At 53.0% G+C, this 21403-nt stretch overlaps 1 protein-coding gene across 20 annotated transcripts in view; it reads left to right on the forward strand.

The window, feature by feature from the left end:
* Positions 1-21403, forward strand: part of LOC137759615 (protocadherin gamma-C4) — a 166431-nt gene that overhangs the window by 141761 nt on the left and 3267 nt on the right. For 18 of the 20 annotated variants that reach the window (XM_068536056.1, XM_068536053.1, XM_068536047.1 and 15 more), the window contains exons 2-3: positions 10111-10169; positions 17619-17707. In XM_068536056.1, coding sequence (XP_068392157.1) covers positions 10111-10169; positions 17619-17707 — 148 coding nt within the window. Of the gene's footprint in view, positions 1-684; positions 3127-4565; positions 7172-10110; positions 10170-17618; positions 17708-21403 lie in introns of those variants that run through there. The other 2 variants (XM_068536043.1, XM_068536042.1) reach the window with 2 other exon arrangements.

Consider the following 21403-nt stretch of genomic DNA (forward strand, 5'->3'; position numbering starts at 1 on the left):
GGATATATTTCTGAATAATCTGCAGAGGGGCAGAGTTTTTAGTATAAGGCAGTGCTTCTAATTAGCTGTTGCTCTAATACAATCAGACTGAGGCAGAAGCTACTCATTTAGAATATTGGTGGATGACAACATTGGCTTGAACAAAGTGACCAGTCTCAAATGGCTACTCACTCTCTGGGCTGCAGGTTGCTAGGGCTCAGGCTGTCGCTGTTTTCCCCACCGAAAAGGGGCGGGGTGGTGTGGGCTGGGGATTGGTGTTAGGAAAAAAAAACCAAAACGTGTATGTTGTCTGCCTCTCCATAGAGGTAATAACCCGTGGGAAAAAAAAATGCTGTTGAACAGGAGGAAGGCAAAAAGATAGGTGGGTTGTTTTTTGTTTTTTTTGTTTTTTCTTTCCTTTTTCCAATGCTGCGACGCATTTACCCGGCTGCTATTGGGACGTTCTCTGCTTAGCCTATTGGCTGAGCCCAGGAGCCGCTGTCTGCCAATCCGGTGGAGGAAGGCAGACAAATCTACCCCGCCACCAGCAAAAAAAACGGCGCGTAACCCTTGCGGCGCCGGCCCAGCCGCGCCAGAGCTGGCGCGGGGAAAGGGAGATAGGTGTCTCCAGCTGCTGTGGCCGTTCGGGGCGGGTCGGCTTCTTCGGCTTCTCAGGACCAGATAGAGAACTAGTGGGCGGCAGCAATGCTCCGCAAGGTGAGAAGCTGGGTAGAAATCTGCCGGGGGACTACCCTTTTGTTCCTTTTTTGCCACCTGGGTTACGTTTGTGGGCAGATCCGATACCCGGTCCCAGAGGAGTCACAGGAAGGGACTTTTGTAGGGAATGTCGCCCAAGATTTCCTGCTGGATGCAGAGAGCTTGGCAGCTCGCAGGCTGCAGGTCGCTGGAGAGGTGAACCAAAGACACTTCCGTGTGGATTTGGACAGCGGTGCCCTGCTCATCAAGAATCCAATCGATCGAGAGGCACTGTGTGGGCTCAGTGCCAGCTGCATCGTGCCCCTGGAGTTTGTAACAGAAGGGCCTTTGGAAATGTACCGAGCAGAGGTAGAGATCGTGGATGTGAATGATCACGCCCCCCGATTTCCTCGGCAGCAGCTGGACTTGGAAATTGGGGAGGCAGCTCCTCCAGGACAGCGTTTCCCCTTGGAAAAGGCTCAGGATGCAGATGTGGGGAGCAACTCCATCAGCAGCTATAGACTAAGCTCCAATGAACACTTTGCACTGGATGTCAAGAAGCGCAGCGACGGCAGCCTGGTCCCAGAGCTGCTCCTGGAGAAGCCTTTGGATCGGGAAAAGCAATCAGACTACCGCCTAGTGCTGACTGCTGTGGATGGAGGGAACCCCCCGAGATCTGGCACAGCGGAGCTCCGGGTGTCAGTGCTGGACGTGAATGACAACGCCCCAGCCTTCCAGCAATCCAGCTACAGGATTAGCGTTTTGGAGAGCGCGCCAGCCGGCGTGCTGCTCATCCAGCTCAATGCCTCTGACCCAGACCTGGGTCCCAGTGGTAACATCACCTTTTCTTTCAGTGGTCACACCCCTGATCGTGTGAGAAATCTCTTTAGCCTGCACCCCACTAATGGAAAGCTTACCCTTCAGGGGCCCCTAGACTTTGAGAGCGAGAATTACTATGAATTTGATGTTCGGGCTCGAGATGGGGGTTCTCCAGCCATGGAGCAACATTGCAGCCTTCGGGTGGATCTCCTGGATGTAAATGACAATGCCCCCCACATCACAGTGACCTCAGAGCTTGGGACTCTCCCTGAGAGCGCAGAACCTGGCACTGTGGTGGCGCTCATCAGTGTGCAGGACCCCGACTCAGGTTCAAATGGAGATGTGAGCCTCCGTATTCCTGACCATTTGCCCTTTGCCCTCAAGTCCGCCTTCAGGAACCAGTTCTCCCTGGTGACTGCTGGGCCCTTGGACCGAGAGGCCAAATCCAGCTATGATATCATGGTCACTGCTTCTGATGCTGGGAGCCCACCTCTGAGTACCCACAGGACCATTTTCCTCAATATTTCAGATGTGAATGATAACCCACCCTCTTTCTTTCAGAGGTCACATGAAGTATTTGTTCCAGAGAACAATCGCCCAGGGGACCTGCTTTGCTCCCTTGCAGCCTCTGATCCAGACTCTGGCTTGAATGCACTTATCTCCTACTCTCTCCTAGAGCCCAGAAATCGAGATGTGTCCGCTTCCTCCTTCATCTCTCTGAACCCCCAGACGGGAGCTGTTCATGCTACTCGATCCTTTGACTATGAGCAAACACAGACACTGCAGTTTGAGGTGCAGGCCCGGGATCGGGGCAACCCACCCCTTAGTAGCACCGTGACAGTTCGTCTATTTGTACTGGACCTCAATGACAATGCGCCAGCTGTGCTCCGCCCTAGAGCCCGACCTGGTTCCTTATGTCCACAAGCACTGCCTCCATCAGTTGGTGCTGGACACCTAGTTACAAAGGTGACCGCTGTGGACTTGGATTCGGGTTACAATGCTTGGGTTTCATATCAGCTCCTGGAGGCCCCAGATCCCAGCCTGTTTGCAGTCTCCCGCTATGCTGGGGAGGTGCGGACGGCTGTTCCCATCCCAGCTGATCTCCCGCCGCAGAAGCTGGTCATTGTGGTAAAGGATAGTGGTAGCCCACCACTCTCTACCTCCGTTACTCTCCTGGTGTCCTTGGAAGAAGACACTCATCCAGTTGTCCCTGATCTTCGAGAATCTTCAGCTCCAAGGGAAGGAGAATCCCGCTTGACCCTGTACTTGGCTGTATCTCTAGTGGCAATTTGCTTTGTCTCCTTTGGCTCATTCGTGGCACTAATCTCGAAGTGCCTGCGTGGGGCTGCCTGTGGAGTGACCTGCTTTCCTGCTGGCACCTGTGCCTGTCTCACCCGATCTCGAAGGAGAGAGGGGCTTCCTCCTTCCAGTGGGATCCTCCGAATCCAGCTAGGGTCAGATGATCCTATCAAGTTTGTTGATGTGGGCGGCCACTCTCATGGCTGTACACCCTTGGCTTCTGCACCCACTCGGAGCGATAGCTTCATGATGGTGAAGTCACCCAGTGCACCTATGGCAGGGGAACCTGTTCGCCCAAGTTGCCCACCCTCTGATCTTCTCTATGGGCTAGAGGTGAGACCTTTGCAGGCTCAGCCAATACTTGAGGGTTATTCTGAGGCAGGCATGTGGCTGGGCCATGTCCCAGAGAGTACTGGTCTCTCTGCAAGAGCCTGTAGTGATGTCACCACTTCTGTGAGTGGTAACTATGTGGTAGATGCTATGCTTTAGAAGTGTTTTGTGAATTAACCAGGGAGTTTTCATGGATTAGTACTTGAGGTGGGTTATGCCCTTATCTGAGAGTAAGAATTGAAAGTAAGTGATCAAGAGCCAGGGTATTGTGGAAACACACTACTGGAATGTGGATCATATGGAAGGCTCTTGTGCACAAGGTGCACCTAAACCCAGGTGGCTGCTTTCTCTACTCTTCCTGAATGAGGGGGCCAGGGTCTGGAACACCTTAACTCTAGGTTAAGGGGAGCTAATATCTTTGCCCCACAGTATCATCTACTCCCTAATCCACGGTGAAAGGGACTCTCTGCTTGAAACATAGCAGAGAGCAAAAAGAAGAAAGAGCCAAGGGAGTAGAGAGGCATCAAGGTGGAAGCAGGGATCTTTTTGTCCAGGTCTTCAGGACTCCCAATCAAGTCCCCACTGGGATTTGAGCTAGATTCAGTAGATTGGGGCAGGGGAACGTTACCTCTTTGGGAGGAAAAGGCAATAAGTGAAATCACTAAATATCAAAACCTGTTTTACTGCTGAGGAATTCATAGAGACAGCCACTATGGGAGTCTTTAAGTAGTTTCTTCTGAAGTGATGAAACCATAAAGCCTAGAGGCCATGCCTAGACTCTAGTCACCTTGCTTGGGTGACCTGGATCAGTCCTAGAAATGTTCCCCCTACCACAAGCTGTGATGCCCATTCCATAGCTCAAGTCTGGGATCTCAGAAAAATTGAATCCTTAAGGCCATCAGCTGACACTGAGATTCCTCAAAGTACTGCTGGAGAGTCCGAGCAAGACTCTAACGGGTCCTAACAAATGTTTTCTCTCAACTTGGCAGTGTTTGGTAGGATGGGGTAGGGAGGGGATAACACATGTGCTTTGCCTCCCTGAGGAGGACAAAATTTTGTTGGTTCAAGCAAAGTAGTGGGAGCTTCTGAAGTCATGCAGGAAGTTGCTTGGACAGAACACTGAGAAGTTTTGTACCACTTTGTCTTCCCTGTTGAGCACCATCTGAGCTGCCAAGGGGGCTGAATCAACCTGCAGCATGAAATGAGTGGGGAGGTAGGAGGCTTCTGTGACACAGATTTGCAGCGCCTGTTCCTAAGGTTTCCAGGACTGAGGAGACTTGATAATTGGTTGGGAGCACAGACTTTTGGGCCAATCAGACTCAGAGCCAAGGTGGGGGATCTGCTCTTCCTGCCCGCCTCTCCTCCCCCAGCTCCCCAGCTCCACTCAGATTGGATTCCCCTCCCCCCCCCAACCCACCCCCGCCATTTGGTGACTAAGAAGAACTGCTGCAGGCAGACAAACCTCGGAGCAGTTTTTTAAGAGGCTGGAAGGAGACATAAGAGATTTCAGCTGCTACATTCCAAGCCCTGGGTCTGCCTTCGAGACAGCACAGCACAGAGTCAGTGCCCAGGAAGGGACTTCTGGGTCATGGGGCCCAAGACACCCCCGCAGCTCGCTGGGAAATGGCAAGTGCTGTGCATGTTGTCCTTGTGCTCCTGGGGCTGGGTGTCTGGGCAGCTTCGTTACTCAGTGGTGGAGGAGTCTGAGCCGGGGACGCTGGTGGGGAACGTTGCTCAGGATCTAGGCTTAAAGTTGACAGATCTGTTGAGCCGCCGGCTGCGGTTGGGCTCTGAGGAGAGTGGGCACTATTTTTCCCTGAGCTTGATGAGTGGTGCTCTGGCAGTGAATCAGAAAATTGACCGAGAGAGCCTGTGTGGAGCCAGCACCAGCTGCCTGCTGCCACTACAGGTGGTGACCGAACACCCGCTGGAACTAATCCGTGTAGAGGTAGAAATCCTGGATCTCAATGACAACTCTCCTAGCTTTGCCACCCCTGAGCGAGAGATACGCATCTCAGAATCAGCTGCACTTGGGGCACTGTTCCCACTGGATAGTGCCCAGGATCCAGACGTGGGTACCAATACCGTGAGCTTCTATACTCTGAGCCCCAGTAGCCACTTCTCTCTGAATGTGAAGACCCTAAAAGATGGGAAGCTGTTCCCAGAGCTGGTGCTAGAGCAGCAGCTGGACCGTGAAGCCCAGGCAAGACATCAGCTGGTGCTCACTGCTGTGGATGGGGGTATCCCACCCCGCTCAGGGACCACCCTTATCTCCATCACTGTGCTGGACATCAATGATAATGCTCCAGCCTTCCAGTCCTCAGTTCTACGTGTGGGACTCCCAGAGAATGCACCCGTGGGTACCCTGCTGCTCCGCCTCAATGCCACTGATCCAGATGAAGGCACCAATGGCCAACTAGACTATTCTTTTGGAGACCATACATCTGAGGCAGTGCAGAATCTCTTCGGCCTAGACCCTAGCAGTGGAGCAATCTATGTGTTGGGTCCCATAGACTTTGAGGAATCAAGTTTCTATGAAATTCATGCAAGAGCCCGTGACCAGGGACAGCCAGCCATGGAAGGCCACTGTGTGATTCAAGTGGATGTGGGGGATGCAAATGACAACGCCCCAGAGGTACTGTTGGCCTCTTTGGTCAACCCTGTCCTGGAGAGCACACCAGTGGGCATAGTAGTGGGATTATTTAATGTGCGGGACCGAGACTCAGGGAAAAATGGTGAAGTGAGCCTTGATATCTCTTCGGGCCTGCCATTTCAGATTAAGCCTTCTGAGAACCACTACTCACTGCTAACCAGCCAGCCTTTGGACCGTGAGGCCACATCCCACTATATCATTGAGCTGCTGGCCCGCGACGCGGGCTCACCTCCCTTGCATGCCCATCTCACCGTCAGGCTCAACATTTCAGATGTAAACGACAATGCACCCTACTTCACCCAGCAGCTCTACACTGCCTACATCCCAGAAAACCGGCCTCCAGGCTCCCTTCTCTGCACCGTGGCTGCCTCTGATCCAGACACTGGGGATAATGCTCGCCTCACCTACTCCATTGTAGGGAATCAGATTCAGGGAGCCCCAGCCTCCTCCTTTGTGTATGTCAACCCTGAGGATGGGCGGGTCTTTGCCCAGCGTACTTTCGACTACGAATTGCTGCAGATGCTGCAGATCGTGGTGGGCGTTCGAGACTCTGGCTCTCCCCCATTGCATGCCAACACATCTCTCCATGTGTTTGTCCTGGATCAGAATGATAATGCCCCAGCCGTGCTGCACCCCAGGCCAGGCCGGGATCTCTCAGTCCCCCAGCGTCTCCCTCGCTCTGCCCCTCCTGGCTCCTTCGTCACCAAGGTGACAGCCGTAGATGCTGACGCAGGCCACAATGCCTGGCTCTCCTATTCACTGTTGCCACAGTCCACAGCCCCAGGACTGTTCCTGGTGTCTGCCCACACTGGTGAGGTGCGAACAGCCCGGGCCTTACTGGAGGATGACCCTGACACCCAGCAGGTGGTGGTCCTGGTGAGGGACAATGGTGACCCTTCACTCTCCTCTACAGCCACAGTGCTGCTGATTCTGGAGGATAAGGACCCTGAGGAAATGCCCAAATCCAGCGACTTCCTCACACACCCTCCTGAGCGTTCAGACCTTACGCTTTATCTCATTGTGGCTCTTGTGGCCATCAGTCTCTTATCCTTAGTCACCTTCACCTTTCTGTCAGCCAAGTGCCTTCGGGGGCACGCAGACGGGGATGGGGGTGGGGGTGAGTGCTGTGGGCGCCAGGACTCGCCCTCCCGGGAGTTCTATAAGCAGTCCGGCCCCAACCTACAGGTGAGCTCAGACGGCACACTCAAGTACATGGAGGTGACGCTGCGGCCCACAGACTCGCACAGCCATTGCTACAGGACGTGCTTTTCACCAGCCTCGGACGGCAGTGACTTCACTTTTCTAAGGCCCCTCAGCGTCCAGCAGCCCTCAGCTCTGGCGCAGGAGCCTGACACCTTCCGGTCCCGCTCTAACACGCTGCAGGAGCGGAGCCAGGTGAGGGGCTCGGCGCGACCCCTGGGGGCGGCAATGGAGAAGCCGCCCAGCCACATCAGGGACTTTGAACTTGGCATCCGCTCCTCTGGTGCGGGCTCGGCCCGAATATCGGGACTGTTTGGACGGATTGTGTGGAACCAGAGGTGTGGCCGAGGCAGGGATGGGGCTCTGAGCCCGGGGAGGTGATGGTGATTGTGGCTGAGGGGGAGAGAGGAAAGGACCGACCCCACATTCAGAAAAGCCTGGGGTCTGGCGATCATTCTGGCGATTTCCGCCGGGTCCGGGGTCCGGGTGGAGGCGATCACAGATCCACGCCTGCAGCCAGCCTCCGAGGCTCCGGTGCGGGCACGCTCCACTGGTCCTGAGGTTTCTTCTTAGGTTTCTCCCCACTCCCTTGACCTGTGACTTCACTGTTATTCCCAACCCTCTTTATTCCCACTTCAAACCAACGCGTCTGTGGACAGAGCAGAAGCGCGCCCGCAGGGCCCGCACGAGCCACGCACCGCGCACGGGCTCACCGCGCCTCACCCGCGCACGCACACGCCCCCTCGCACTTGGCCTCCCACGTACACCGCCTTTCACTGCCAGCCGCTCGCTGCCAGGTGCACTGGCTGTTCCGGCCCGCTCACAGCTTCCCTCCCACCCTGCTGCTCGCCTCAGAGGTACTGACTGAGCGCGCCCAGGTTGTGGCCGTCCCGGCCCGTGACGACTCTGGAGCCTCCTCCCGCCCCCGCCCGGACCTGGACCGGTCGCCTACTGGCGAGCCAGAGTCACCCGCACCGTAGCCACTCTGGGCGCTCTAGGCGCGGGGCGGGAGGGACTCTATGACCCGCGGGCTGGCAGATCCCGCCGGGCCCGGGGCTCAGAGCGGAGGCCGGCGGTGCCTCCAGCCCAGAAGCCTAGCTCGGGCCGGCCAGGCTGCCCTGCGGCCCAAGGGACGGCGGGGTCCGGCCTGGGACGAGCGAACAGGCCTCTATAGGACAGGCCGCCTGGGCCCTCTGTGGCACCACCGACCTGTCTTCTGGTGGGAAGTGGGACCCCGGAACACCTGGGCTCTGGATGCTAAGACATAGGCTTTTGGCTCCGTCGTCACCACAGTGTGCCCAGCGATCTAGGATCAGGGCTTTGGGAGTGACCAAATTATCTGACACTCTGGCAAGTCTTTCTTTCCCTGGTTGTTGGAAAGCCATGGCCTCTGCCAGAAGCCAGCAGGGTGCTCGCATACATGGGGAAACTATAATGGTAAAAAGCACACGTTTCTGTAACTCCAGGAGCTTTTATTCAAAATATGTCTGTACCCCATCCTGCCCCTCGAGTCAGAATTATATATTGGAACAACACCCCCATGTGATTCTGATAGCTAATTGAGAGAGCCTTACTGCATACTTCCTCTTAGAACCACAGCGTCTCCTTTGCTCTTCCCCACACTTGTTGGGTAGGTACTAGAATCCTCCCTCTTATAACTGAGTTTCACAGAGCTCAAGTGACTTGCTCAAGTTCACAGGGTAAGTGGTCGAAAAAGATCTAATCCAGGTCTGTCTAACTCCAGAATTTGTGCTTTCAATCACTTGGTACTTGTAAAACTGGAGAACAGGAGGGACGGTTTGTGTCTGCCGGGATGAGGCAAAGGGGGGCATTCTTTCCCTTTTAGAGCCTAACACGTGAAGAAAAGTCTACTGGGGCTCCTTATTCCTGAGCAGCCCTAATTGAACAAACCTGGACCCGCTGTCCTTATGTAGGTTGTGAGTTGGCCTAGTTCCTGTCCTTCAATCTGTCATGGTGTCTGCATCTCCATGTAGATTCTGCTGTGTCTAAGAATGTAGTAACTGAGAGCTGGACATCCCTGTGCCCTTCCCCATGGCAGCTCCAGAATGGTGATTGTAACTCCTATTGTACCTGGGATGCTAAGTTTCTGGGTTCTGCTTACATCACTGCCACCTGTGAGACTTAGAGTGAGTCATTTGGCAGCCCTGGGTCTTCCTTCTCCCCAGTGTAATCGGAGGTGCTCACACCTCCCTCTCTGCTCCTGGGAGTGAGTGTGAGAATTAATTACCAGAGCACCCCAGAATGGAGAGGAAATGGCTCTAGGAGTGCTCCATGAGAGTGTGTGATGGGATAATACACCCTCTGGAAAGGCTGGGAGGGTCTTGGAAGTGAAGTGGCTGGCTAGAGTCCCACAGCTTCATCCAGGTGGGAGACGGCTACAGATCTGCCCCTTGGGAGCCCTGGAGATTGAGTTGGCTCTCCTTGGAGCCTGTGGGAGCTTGATCTCTGCCGGGCTCCATCCCAGCAGTTCTCTCTGTCCCAGACAGAGCTGCCTTGTTCTCTCCTCCTTAGTCAAAGCCATTGTCTGGCACAGAGTTCTGGAGGTGGGAGGTGTCCTGGGGCTTGGATGCCCTGGCATCCAAAGGCCCAGTCTGGCATGACTCCTAAATTAATAATGTATTTAGCTGTGGGAAGGGATCCTTGAGAGCCAAGGGTCTGAAGGAGGTGTCCTTCTAAATGTGTAAAGGCACAACCTGGCATGAAAAGGGTTACCCAGAGCAGCAGCCATCTTGCCGCAGAGGATGCTTTGTTCCCAGCTGAGGAGCTGAATGAAATTCTTTCTAGGGCTGGTGGAATTCTCATCTCAAAACCTCCTCTGCCACTTTTGGGGGCCTTCTCTGCCCCCCTCCCCCCGGTTCCACAGAAGATGCTTTCAGCCCTTGAATCTCTGCTCAGAAGTTCTGAGTCTGGGGGCAGGGAGGAAGGGGCCGGTTCCTTAGGAAAGGAATCTGGGTTTGCTCACTGTGGTCAGATCACTGTGGTTTTATCTCTTTGTCTCTGTTACCTCAGATCTCTGAGACCTGAGGTGTATTTTGTCTTTGAAAATGAGCCTACCTCGCCCTCATCTTACCCCATTTGGGTACTCAGCCCCTTTCCCTCTGTTTTCTCCACAGCAAGCCCCGCCCAACACGGACTGGCGTTTCTCTCAGGCCCAGAGACCCGGCACCAGCGGGTAGGTGACTGCCTCTCCAGCCCACCCTCTTCTCTGCGACATTTTTCTCAGGGATGACGTGGGAGGAGATGGGGGGAGGGCTCAGCATTTGCTACAAATGGCTTCCTCCCTCAGTTGCAGATTTCAGGGAGGTTTTGGTGTGTTGGGGGCTGGTGCACAAACCCCAGAAGGAAGAGGCTCCTACTCGAGCTATTTTGGCAGCGCAATTCACACACTCATGCCTTCCCTTTGCCCCACCACACAAACCGTTTCCTGTATCTTGGGGGCTCCGTGGGAGCAAAGGATGGTCTCAAGGTGGTCTCTGGGTGGAGAGGAAGCTTTTTATACCTATCCACCGGCTCCATCCCCCTGCTCCAGATTTGGCTGGCCTCCATCCCGACTGGGGTTCAGGCCGAGGAATCTGGGACAGGAGGAGGAGAGGAGCAGCTGTCAGCAGCCAGAGCCTCCTCCAGAGCCGGCAGGAGAGAGCCGAGGCTGAGGGGAGGGAGGTCAGGCCGCTGGAGGTGGGGCTGGGGACGGAGAGCCGCCCCGCCCCGCCCCGCCCCGGAGGGTCCTGCCTTCTCTGCCTGCAGGCCCTTTGTCCCTGATACTCTCTCACCGTCCTCGGCTCAGTCTCTCTGTTAGTTTGCAATCTCTGCCTCTCCCTCTCTTTCTCGTCTCGATCTCAGTTTCTGTCTTTATTGCTGTATCTTGGTCCCTACCATTTGTGTCTACTTGCACTGATCTGTGCCTCTTGCTGCGCCTGCTATGGCTAGGTGCTCAATAAATGTGGAATCAATGAATAAACGTGACTCCGCCTTAGTCTCAGTCTCTGTTTCTCCTTTTCCCTCTGTCTCTGCTTCCCTGTCTCTGTCCTTGACCTCTCTTCTGTCTCTCCTTCTTTCATCATTTCCTAGTGTCCTGGTGTTCTTCTGTCTCCAGTCTCTTTCTCTCCCTCTCACTGTTTCTCCTTTCTTCTCTGCTCTCAGCCTCTCTGTGTCTCCTTTGTCTTTGTCTCTGTCTCTCTCTTTCTCTCTGTATATCTCTCTAAGTCTCTTGTCTGTCTCTTTTTGCCTTAATGGGTCTCTTTCTCTGTTGCTCTTTCTTTATCTCTCTCTCGCTCTCTCTTTTATACTGTCTTTTACTCTGTGTCCCTCTCTCTGTCTCTCATTTCTTAAAACTTGTGGGCAAGCCAGCACACACATGCCCGCCCCCCAGGCTCTCTCCCTCTCCAGCCCCTCACACACAGAGCCTTTGATCTCTGCTCTCCACCATACACCCTCCCATCCAGGCTGCCCCAGCTGCTCAGATCAATCTGGTATGAATTCCTGCTAAGACAGGAACTCCCTGGGGCGGGCGGGCGGGGGTGGGGTGGAGGGGAGGAGGACTTCAGCAAAAGACCTGCAGTTGGTCTGAGGGGAGTGGGCTCGGCTCTGGGCCAGGCCTCCCTGTTAGAAGTCGGGGAGCCTGGTGGAGTCCAAGAAGCCCAGGAGACAGAGGGAGGGCAGAGCTTGGGCTGCCTTCCCCACCTCCTCGCTGGTAGGACACTTGCTGCCCACATTTCCCCAGATGCTGAGCCCTCACTGCCACAAGAACCCAGGACAGCTTGGTGTACGGTGGAGACTCCAGCTCCCGGGCATGTGAGTCCTGCCTCTGGTATCGAGGTCGCAAGGCAGTTAGTTCCTAGCAGGCCCCTAGAAGGCAGCAAACCAGATGGCTTGGACTGCCCTTGCCCCTCCCTTGACCCCAGCTTTCTCCTTTCTCCCTGCTGGTCTTGCCAGCCTTCCCACAAGTTTATCTGTTAGGTCATTCGTGTATTCGTTCATGTATTTATTCATTCAACAAACATTCATTGAGCATATACTATGAGCCAGGCCCTGTGCTAAACATTGACCTGTAAGAGTGAACAAGCAGACACGATCCTTGTACTCATAGGCTGCCATGCCAGCAGGGAAGACAGAAAATTGGCAACAAATCACACTAAAAAAATTTCTAGTTACAAATCATAGCAAGTTCTGGGAGGAGGGTCACGTGAGTGTAATGGGGGAGGGGGATAGAGAAGACCTCCAGGAGGAAGTGCCATTTGAGCTGAGGTGATGAGAAGTACAGGGCAATTCGTGTTCCCTTTACCCACCGCCACCGCAGGCCATATACTGGCCCTGAAGCAGAATTCACTGCTGAACTTGAGAGCCCCACCAATTGACTCTTTTTTTTAAAATAATTTTTATTGGAGTATAGTTGATTTACAATATTGTGTTAGTTTCAGGTGCACAGCAAAGTGAATCAGTTACACATATTCACATATCCATTCTTTTTTAGATTCCTTTCCCATATAGGTCATTACAGAGTATTGAGTAGAATTCCCTGTGCTATACAGTAGGTCCTTATTAGCTGTTTGACTCTTACGTGCCTTCTGGATTGGCCGCCTTACCCCTGCCTCAAGTCCCTTTTCATCAAATGAGAGACTTGGTGGCCTAAAGTACATGAGGGAGCTCTTGGGGAGATGGAGGAGAAGGTGCAGGAGCTCTCCCTTCCTTAGTTAACTTGAGGGGGGATGGAACAAATATTTATGATTCAGCTGCACAGGGGCCCAGATGAAATCAGATGAAATTAGGGGCCCAGTCCAGCAACTATAACTTCCCCCTTTCATTCATTCAATAAATAGTTAATAAGCACCTACCGTAGGCCAGGTAGTATTCTAGGTGTAGGAGATATAAGATAGACATAACCTCTGCCTTAGGGAGTTTACAGTGTGTTGAGGGAGACAGATAGTAACCAAATAATTACTCAAAAGAATTGTAAGATTACAGCTACCCTAAGTGCTATGAAGAGCAGTTCCTGGTGGTGAGAGTATAAAATAGGGATTTGACCTGGTCAGGGAGCAGGAGGACATCCAGGAGGAAATGAGGTTGTGGATTAACCGGCTGAAGGAAAGAAGGAAGGGCATTCCAGGTGGAGGGAAGAGCATTTGCAAAGGCCCTGTGGTGAGGCCTCTCAGGGTCAGCAGAATGATGCAGGTTTTCTTTGCTGCCATTCTGATGAGTCAATGGGAGTGAGAAGATGAAGAGGGGAGATTTCTCTTATGCAGTCTAACCCTGGTTCTGGCTCCCCACTGCTTCTCCGGCCCATCTCGGCTACTGGGACACCAGGTTCAGAGCAGGGCTAGTGTCGAGCTCTTCAGTAAACCTGGTTCAAGTTCAAGCCAGCACTCTGTCACATTGCCTAGACAAAAGGAAGTCTTCTGAAGTCCCTGCCTGCCAGGTGCTCCTCCTCCCCACCGCTACCCCTGCTCAGGTCGTCCTTGTGGCTTCTCATCCCAACAGCTGTTGTCTCAAGCCCTGAGCCCAGCAAGCCAGTTCTCCTTTCTCAGGCTGTACCCCAGGCCCCGCCCTGCAGCTGTTCCCAGCCTCTGCCCAGAGGAGGGTCTCCATTTCGCTTCCCCTGGTCCCCACACTGTTCTCCTTGGATGGCTCCACACTGCCATTTCCCCTTCCATTCCACCTCCCCTGAGAGACACTATCCCTGCTTTCCCTCAGTTTGGGCAGTCATTCAACAATCAAATAGCATCTTTTTTTTTCTGCTTATAAAATAATCCATGCTCATTATAGAAACATGAGAAATAGAGAAAACAGTTTAAAAGAAAAAGCACTCATAATTTTACAACCCAGCCTCTGGGACTGCCCTTCACACACACACACACACACACACACACAGCACACTAGAATACAAACTTCTTAGGGCAAGAATCATATCACCTCTTAAATCCTAGGGCCTGTCACAGGCACTGGCACATAGTGGGTACAGGTTGTAGTTCTGCCTGTTGCCAGCTGTGTGATTTTGGGAAAGTCTCTCAACCTCTCTGAGCCCCAGTTTCATCTGCTGAGAAATAGGGATAATAACACTTATCTGTAGGTGGTTCTGAGACTGAAATAGACAATATGTATATAATTTAGTCAGCCCACTACCCAGAAATAAGAAGCTCTGAGTAAATGGTTCAAAAAGAAGTCTGTCTCTCTACTCATCTCCTGCCCACGTGCTTGGCCTCCAGCCTTCAATCATTTCCCAAGAATCCTTTCAGCCATCCTTTCTGCCCAGCCCATCATGGTTCCAGGCCCACCCTTCCACTCACCTTTATTCCCTCAACACCATCACCCACCACCACAGGGTATCCTAACCTGGTGTCTGACCCTGTTGTCTACCCCACAGCCCCAAAGCTCTTCTCCCTGCTGCTCACCCCCCTACCTGCTCTCCCCACTCTTTCCCCATTAGGCCCTTCACCTCGGCCTGAGGCCACCTGCCTCAGCCCTGCGCCCCCAGGCAGGCCCAGAGAGAGCTCAGTGTGCCTGCGAGTAAGGACTCCTGGATTTTCATGGAGACAGAGGTGGCTGAGGCTCCATCACTGGGCTCCCGTCCTCCCAGAGGTGCCCCCAACCCTCCGTCTTCTCATAGGAGCAACCATGACCTTTAAATACTTAAATCCGATCATGACAACCCCCCTTTTATATACTTCAGTGGCTTCCCAGAGCTCTTAGGATGAGACCAAAATCTTTAGTGTACACTCTGCAGCCCCAGGCCCTGGCACCACTGCGCCTTATGGCAGCCACACTGGTTTTCTCCTAGTGGTTTGAACTCACCAAGCTCCTCCCAGCCTCAGAGCCTGGGGCGTATTGCTCCCTCTGCTTGGAAAGCTTTCACAACACTACCCTTCTCCTAGTTAACTTTAATTTTACCCCTCAGTTTTTTAGTTTGAAATGTTTCAAACCTCTCAAAGTTGAAAGACTCATATGATGAACATCCAAATACTCTTTTAAACCTAGATTCATCAATCGTTAATATTTTGCACATTTACTTCCTCCTCTCTCTCTGTCTCTCAACATGCACACACACACACACACACCCCACCCCACACACTTTTTTTCTGAACCATTTGAGAGTTGCAGACATCATAACATTTGAAATACTTCAGTATCTCTCTCCTGATAACAATAACATTCTCATACATAACCACAAAAGAATGATCACATTTGAAGAATTTAACATTAATGCAATAATATACAGTCTACTAGCAGATTCTCATAAATGTTCCCCAAATGTCCTTTCAACCTGTATTTTTTTTCTTTTAACTCCAGAATTCAATCAAGGAATACGAATTGCATTTGCTTGCTACCTCTCTTTCATCTCCTTTAATCTAAAACAGCCTCCTTACCTTTTGGAGGGTTGTTTTTTTTTAAGACATAGACATGTCTTAAAGAGTCCAGGCCAGTTGTCTTTCAAAATGTCCCACAGTCTGGATTTGCTGATCATTTTCTCATGGTGAGATCAGGTTACAGAGTCTGATAAGAATACTGCGTGGGTGACATTGTACACTTTCTGCTGGGAATCATTTCCTGTCAGTTTGTCCCATTGTCAGTGATGCTCAGTTTGTTCCCTGGGTTAAAGTGGTGTCCCCAGATCTCTCTGTTACAAAGATATTTTTAAATATTGGTGATTAATAAGTAATCTGTGGGTGATATTTGAGACTCTGCAGCAACCTTTCGCTGCTTTTAGTATTTTAGTATTCACTGATGATCCTTGCCTGAATTGGTTTTTACATCAGCAGTTATACAGTGTTGATTTTCTATCACTCCTCCTACGTTTGTTTGGCTGGCATTCTCCTGCAGGTCACCTGAATAGCCTCTTCAGATTTAAATTCCCTGTCTTTTCCTTGAGGAAGCCTGGACTGACTGGCTCCCTAACCCCAACTAGGTCAGAACTCTCCTTTACCCCTGCTCTTTGCCTCCATGGCACTTGCTTGTCACAATTACAATTCAATTATTGTGTAATTATTTAATATCTGCCTCTCAATGGAGATCGAGCATCGTGAAGTCAGACTATTTCAGTCTTGTTCACAGCTACAAACCCAGCACCTAGTCCTGTGTCTGGCACACAGTGCTTGCTCAATAAATATTGATTGAATAAATGAACCCAGAATCCCAGCTCTTCCCATTCTGTGGAGGGAGAAATGACATTCCTGCTTTCTCCTCCAACCCTAACTCTACATTTGCCGTGACAGTGTAGAGGGCACCACACAGCAGCTGGTCTGAGCCTTAGACTGAGTCCACCTGCCTGGGGATGGGAATTCCAGATCAGGGGAAACCATAAGCAGGGACAGACCTTGGAAAACTTGTAAAGCAGCTCTTGACTGTGCTCAGCCACGGTGACAAAATACACACACAGACACACACACGCTCTTTCATGCCTTCAAGGCCTTCCCTGCAGCCCCTCCCCTGGTGCCAAACCCTTCTTACCTCATAGTGAGCCTAACTTTCTGGGCAGGGCTTTCCCCATTCATTCAGGCAACAAACATTTATTGAGGAACTTTAGTGTTCCAGGTATTGCAAAGGTCGACTAATAGACCGTGTGTGTCAGGCTGCTTCCCCTTCCCCTCAAAAACGGAAATCATTTGATCCCTGAAAATTCCCCCCCAAAGCATGGAAATAGTTACTATGGGAAAAATCCAAGTTGGGCTAGCATTCCTTAGAGTTCTTGTACAGGTTAACATTTTTAACAATTAGGAATCACCTCGTGCTTTTCTCAATGCTTAGAGCATCTAAAGCTCTTAACTAGGTGCTTCAGTAGAAAACGGGCACAGTCCTGGTCCCAGAGCTCAAGGAGCTGGGTCTGGGGGTGGAGCAGACAGGTGGGGACAGCGGCAGTCACAGTGGGACTCGAGCCGCCGCAGGACAGACAGTGGGGGTGGGAGCGCAGTGGAGGCACCTGACCCAGCCTGGGTGGCCTTAGGGGTCCCCTCTGGCAACCTATTCATGTTACCAAGGCAGAGGTAGGGAACTTGCATTCTAGGGAATGGTATCTGCCCAAGACGTGCTGCAAGAGAGAGTTTGAGGAATTAGGGAAAGCGCCTCAGAAAAGGTTTCTGATAGAATGTTTGAGAGCGAGGTTGGGGGTGTTCTTGTGAAATAGAAGGGGCTGGTCCTTGTGTGCCTGTGGATTTTATCCTGAGGGCTCAGCGAGCCACTGAAGTGATCAGACTTGAGTTTTAGAAACCTCTCTCCCTGTCTCGTGGGGCCCCCAACCTCTCCCCCTAGGTTCTCTCTAGGTTCTCACACCTTTCTCAAGTTCTGGTACATTCTCTCCTGTTTCCCACCCTCACTGTCCTCGGGAGAGGGTCTGCTCTCCCTCACTGTGAGCCACTGCTCCCTCAAGGCGGGGCAAGCTTCAGTGCATCCTGGCCTCTCCCTCGAAGGGCCATGGTGTCTGAAACAGTAGAAAGCTGGTTTGGGGGACTGGCAAGTGGGGAGGGGGGTCTGGCTTCTGAAGGATTGTATAAGCCGCCTCCTACCTTGCTGCAAGGGAGCAGGTCTTGGGCATGGGCTGGGGATAGGCGCTGGATGTGGGAGCCCTGGGAGAGGACAGGAGGGGCATGAGCTGGTGGCTTCGGAGACCGTGCTTACCATCCCACTCTCTCCGCAGATCCCAAAATGGCGATGAAACCGGCACCTGGCCCAACAACCAGTTTGACACAGAGATGCTGCAAGCCATGATCTTGGCCTCCGCCAGTGGTAAGTTGTGCCAGCATGTGTGGGATGGGAGACCTGGTGTTCTGGGGTGCATCCCACAGCACCGTGCCCTGAGACTGGCTTTCCACCTATGTGGTTCCTCTGGACCTTTCAGCCGATCTGAGGCAGCCCATAATTCCAGGATATAAAGCCGGGTTAGGGAATAGCTGAGGGATGGGGGGGTCCTGGGATGCCCAGAGGGAAATGAACAGGGAAAGATCCTTGCAGGAGAAGTAGGGAGTAGTGGTTAAAAGTCTAGCCTTGGAACAACTATAGGTCAGGTCCTAGCTCTGCCGCTAACTACCTTTGTGACTTTGATCAGTTGGCTTAATCTCTCTAAACCTCAGTTTCCTCAGCCAAGAAAATGGGGACAGCGGCCTCAAAGGATTGTTGTAAGGATTCAGTGAGATGATACCGTAAGGCACATCGTACTGGGCCTGGCACATGCATGCCCTCAGTCCATGGAAGTGGGTGTGGATACTCCCAGCAGGGAGCACACACTCTCTTGTTTGGTTGTCCCCACTTGCAGAGCAGGATTTTGGTTTTCCCACAAGGCTAACAAAGAACTTCAACAACAGAGATTCAGGTGATGGTTTTCATCCCTGAAGAGTAAGAAGAGTCCTGAGCCCGTGGGGATGGAGGGGGGCGGAATAATATCATTAGTACTTAAGAGCACAGGCTTTGGAGGCAGGCCAGCCTGGATTCAAATCCTGGTGCCACCACTAAGCTGTGAGTCATCAGGCAAGTGACGAAGCCCCTCTGGGCCGAAGTTTCACTGACTACAAAATCCGTACGATAATAACAGATCTCACTGTGGTGTCGTGAGGGCAGAATGTAAGGCCTCAGCATAGGATTGGCAGAGAGGAAGGGCATGATATGCAATGGCGAAAATTGATTAACATTTATCTTTTTTGACCCCTGGTGGGATAGAAGGTAGAATTAGAATAACGCCTGCTAATAAGGACTAGCTTCTGGAGCAGCCAGTCCTGGGCTTATATGGAAGCCGGCAGTGGCCTTACATAGTGAACCGAGAGCCCAGCTGTCCAGCATGTCTGGAGGCCTGGTGGGTAGAGAACCAGGTAAAGTCAGAACTGTAATCACTATAGTTGTGCCTGTGTGCTGCCCCAGCACATGCTAGGCAAACGTGATGGGCCACATGTCAGTGGATCCTCTCACCAGCTCTGCAAGGCAGGTCTAATTCCTTCCATTTGACAGATGAGGGAACCAAGAAGTCGCTTGCTCCAAGGCCCCCATTTTGAGTTGCAGACTGGCAATTCTAACCCAGCCCGACTTCTACGTTCATGCCCTTTGTACACCAGTGACTGTGTCTGCCTTTCCATCCAGCCTCAGTTTCCCTTTTAGCTGAGTAAGTTTAGAGGCTGAACTTCTCTTAATGCTGCATTATTCTCCCAGATTAGGGTTCCAGATAAAATACAGGATGACCCGTTAATTGTAACTTCAGATAAACAACAAGTCATATTTTAGCATAAGTAGGTCCCAAATGTTAGGACTGGGACATACTGTACTAGAAAAAAATTACATGAAATTCAGATTTAACTGGGCACCCTTTAGTTTTATTTGTTAAATCTGGCAAGCCTTCCCCGGATGTCTGTGAGGCCCAGTGGGGCGAGGCCATGGGTGGTGAAGAGGAAGGGAGAAGGGGCGGGGGGCCAGCCTTCTGGGACAGAGCTGACCCCGGTTCGGGGTGGGAGTGGGAGTGGGAGCGCTGCTGTAGCTCTAGAGAGGCCAGATACTGAGGATGAAAGAGGCAGGTGGCTGGGTCTGAGGAGATGCCAAGTTGGGTTCTTGAGGAAAGTAAACAGACGACAGTAAGGTATATTTAGCTGTTGTGGCTTTGAGCCCTAAGGCCAGGAAGCAGACTTTTTAGCCTAAATCCAGATTTTAAAAACAGAAATGGAGTCGGTATTTATAGCCCCAGACCCTCCCAGAAGGTCCCCCGGGTCACCGCAGTCTGGCTCCCCTGTCAGGGCTCCACCCCTCTGGCCCACACAGGGCCCGACCCGAGTGTCAGCTGGGGGGATGGACCTTGGGGGTGGAGGTGGCAGGGTCAGTCCCTACTCTCACTTTCACACCCGCTTCCTGGCCCTGGAGCCAGAGAGGTTCCTGGAGTCCAGCCCAGCCAGGCCTGTGGGCTGCTGAGGAGGAGTAAGTAAGCGGGAGAGTAAGTATACTTGGGAGGCTTTTTAAATAAACCTTCGAGGGGAAGGTGTGCGCTCAAGGAGGCTGCAGCCTGTGGCTCAGCTGGCCCTGGCTGAGTCTCACCAGGCCTCCTGGACTGCTTGGCGTTGCCACCCTCAGCCCCGGGGTGGCGAGGGCAGGGCGGGAGGAGCGGGCAGGATGGGGCTGGGAGGTGCTTCCCTGAGGAGAGAGGCTGGCAGCGCTCTCACCTCCTGCAGGCCAGAGGATGCCCAGGTTCTTTCTTGCTGCTCTTCAAAATCTGTTTCTCCTCGGACTCAGGGAAGATCCTGGTTCCTGCCCAGTGTAGGTCTTGCAGGGTTAGAAGTTGGAGACTTGATTCCACAGAAGGTCAGAGCCTTCACTCCAACTGAGGTCGGGGTCAGGCAGGGCCTCGGTCAGGGTCACAGGGCTGGCTCCTTCGTGGCAGAGCTGACCGGACGGAACTCAAGTGCAGCCCGTTTCTGTTACACTCTGGGTTTCCCCGTCTTCCTCCCTCCTGGTCCAGCCCAGCTTCACTGCATCCCACAGGGCCCAGGTTAACATCAGGTCTGGCCTTCTGGGGAGGAGGTGGCGGGGCTGGCTTTGTCATTTTCATCTGCTCGCGTGCTCCTTAGAGATCGTGGGTGCATGTAGGATGTGGGTGGGCCTGGCTTCCAGTTACCCAGTCAAGCCTATTTCCTAGCTTTCTCCTTCTGCCTCCCTTCTCCCTGTTTCTTCCCATTTCTTCCCCTTTCTCTCTCCCTCTTGTCTGTCTCTCTCTGGCGCCTCTGACAGTCTCCCCTCGACCCCTAAATCTCTCTGGAACCCTGGCTCTTGAAGCCGGATCTGGGCCCCCTCCGCCATTGCTTCCATGGCCGGGGGCGGGGTGGGGGGTGGAGAAGGAAGGAGCAGCGCGGTCGAGGACCCGCTCCCTCCTGGAGTTAATTAGGGAAAACGGAGGAAACATCCTTGCAATGAAAGGGCTGGGGGAGGGGCGCAGCGTGAGGAAGGAGAGGAGGAAGTGGGCGCTGCTCCCTCCCACCCAACCTACTTCCCCGCCCCCTGAAGGTCCTTGGATGATGGAGATTTGGGGCTTGAAATGGAGGCTGTGGAAACCTGAGCGCTGGAGTGAGGAGGCGGAAAGGCCGGGACTCATCTCTCCTCGGCTTTCTCTCATGCCCCTCCCCCTCTGGTGCTGTTCTTTGAAAATATTTCCTGTCTGTTTCTCAATCCCTGGTTGGTGTCCCAGGATTACTCAGCCTCTCCGGCTTTAGTCACCCTCTCTACCCACTCCCAGGGTCTGGGGTGAGGGTGGAGGGAGGCCTGGGTGGGGGGAACCTCTTCTGCTGGACGGGGGCTGGGCTGGGGTGGGCACTCCTGGGGCTTTAACTCTCCAACTGCGGGAGGACTCCAGCAAGAGGCTTCATGAGCTCTGCCAGAGTCATCAAAACGCCTGGTTTGTTACCCCCTGGGGAGGCAGTGCGGGAACATGTAGGGTAGAAGCGGTGACACGCTGTATGG

Source organism: Eschrichtius robustus, chromosome 2 (assembly GCF_028021215.1).
Source record: "Eschrichtius robustus isolate mEscRob2 chromosome 2, mEscRob2.pri, whole genome shotgun sequence".
Classification (NCBI taxonomy): domain Eukaryota; kingdom Metazoa; phylum Chordata; class Mammalia; order Artiodactyla; family Eschrichtiidae; genus Eschrichtius; species Eschrichtius robustus.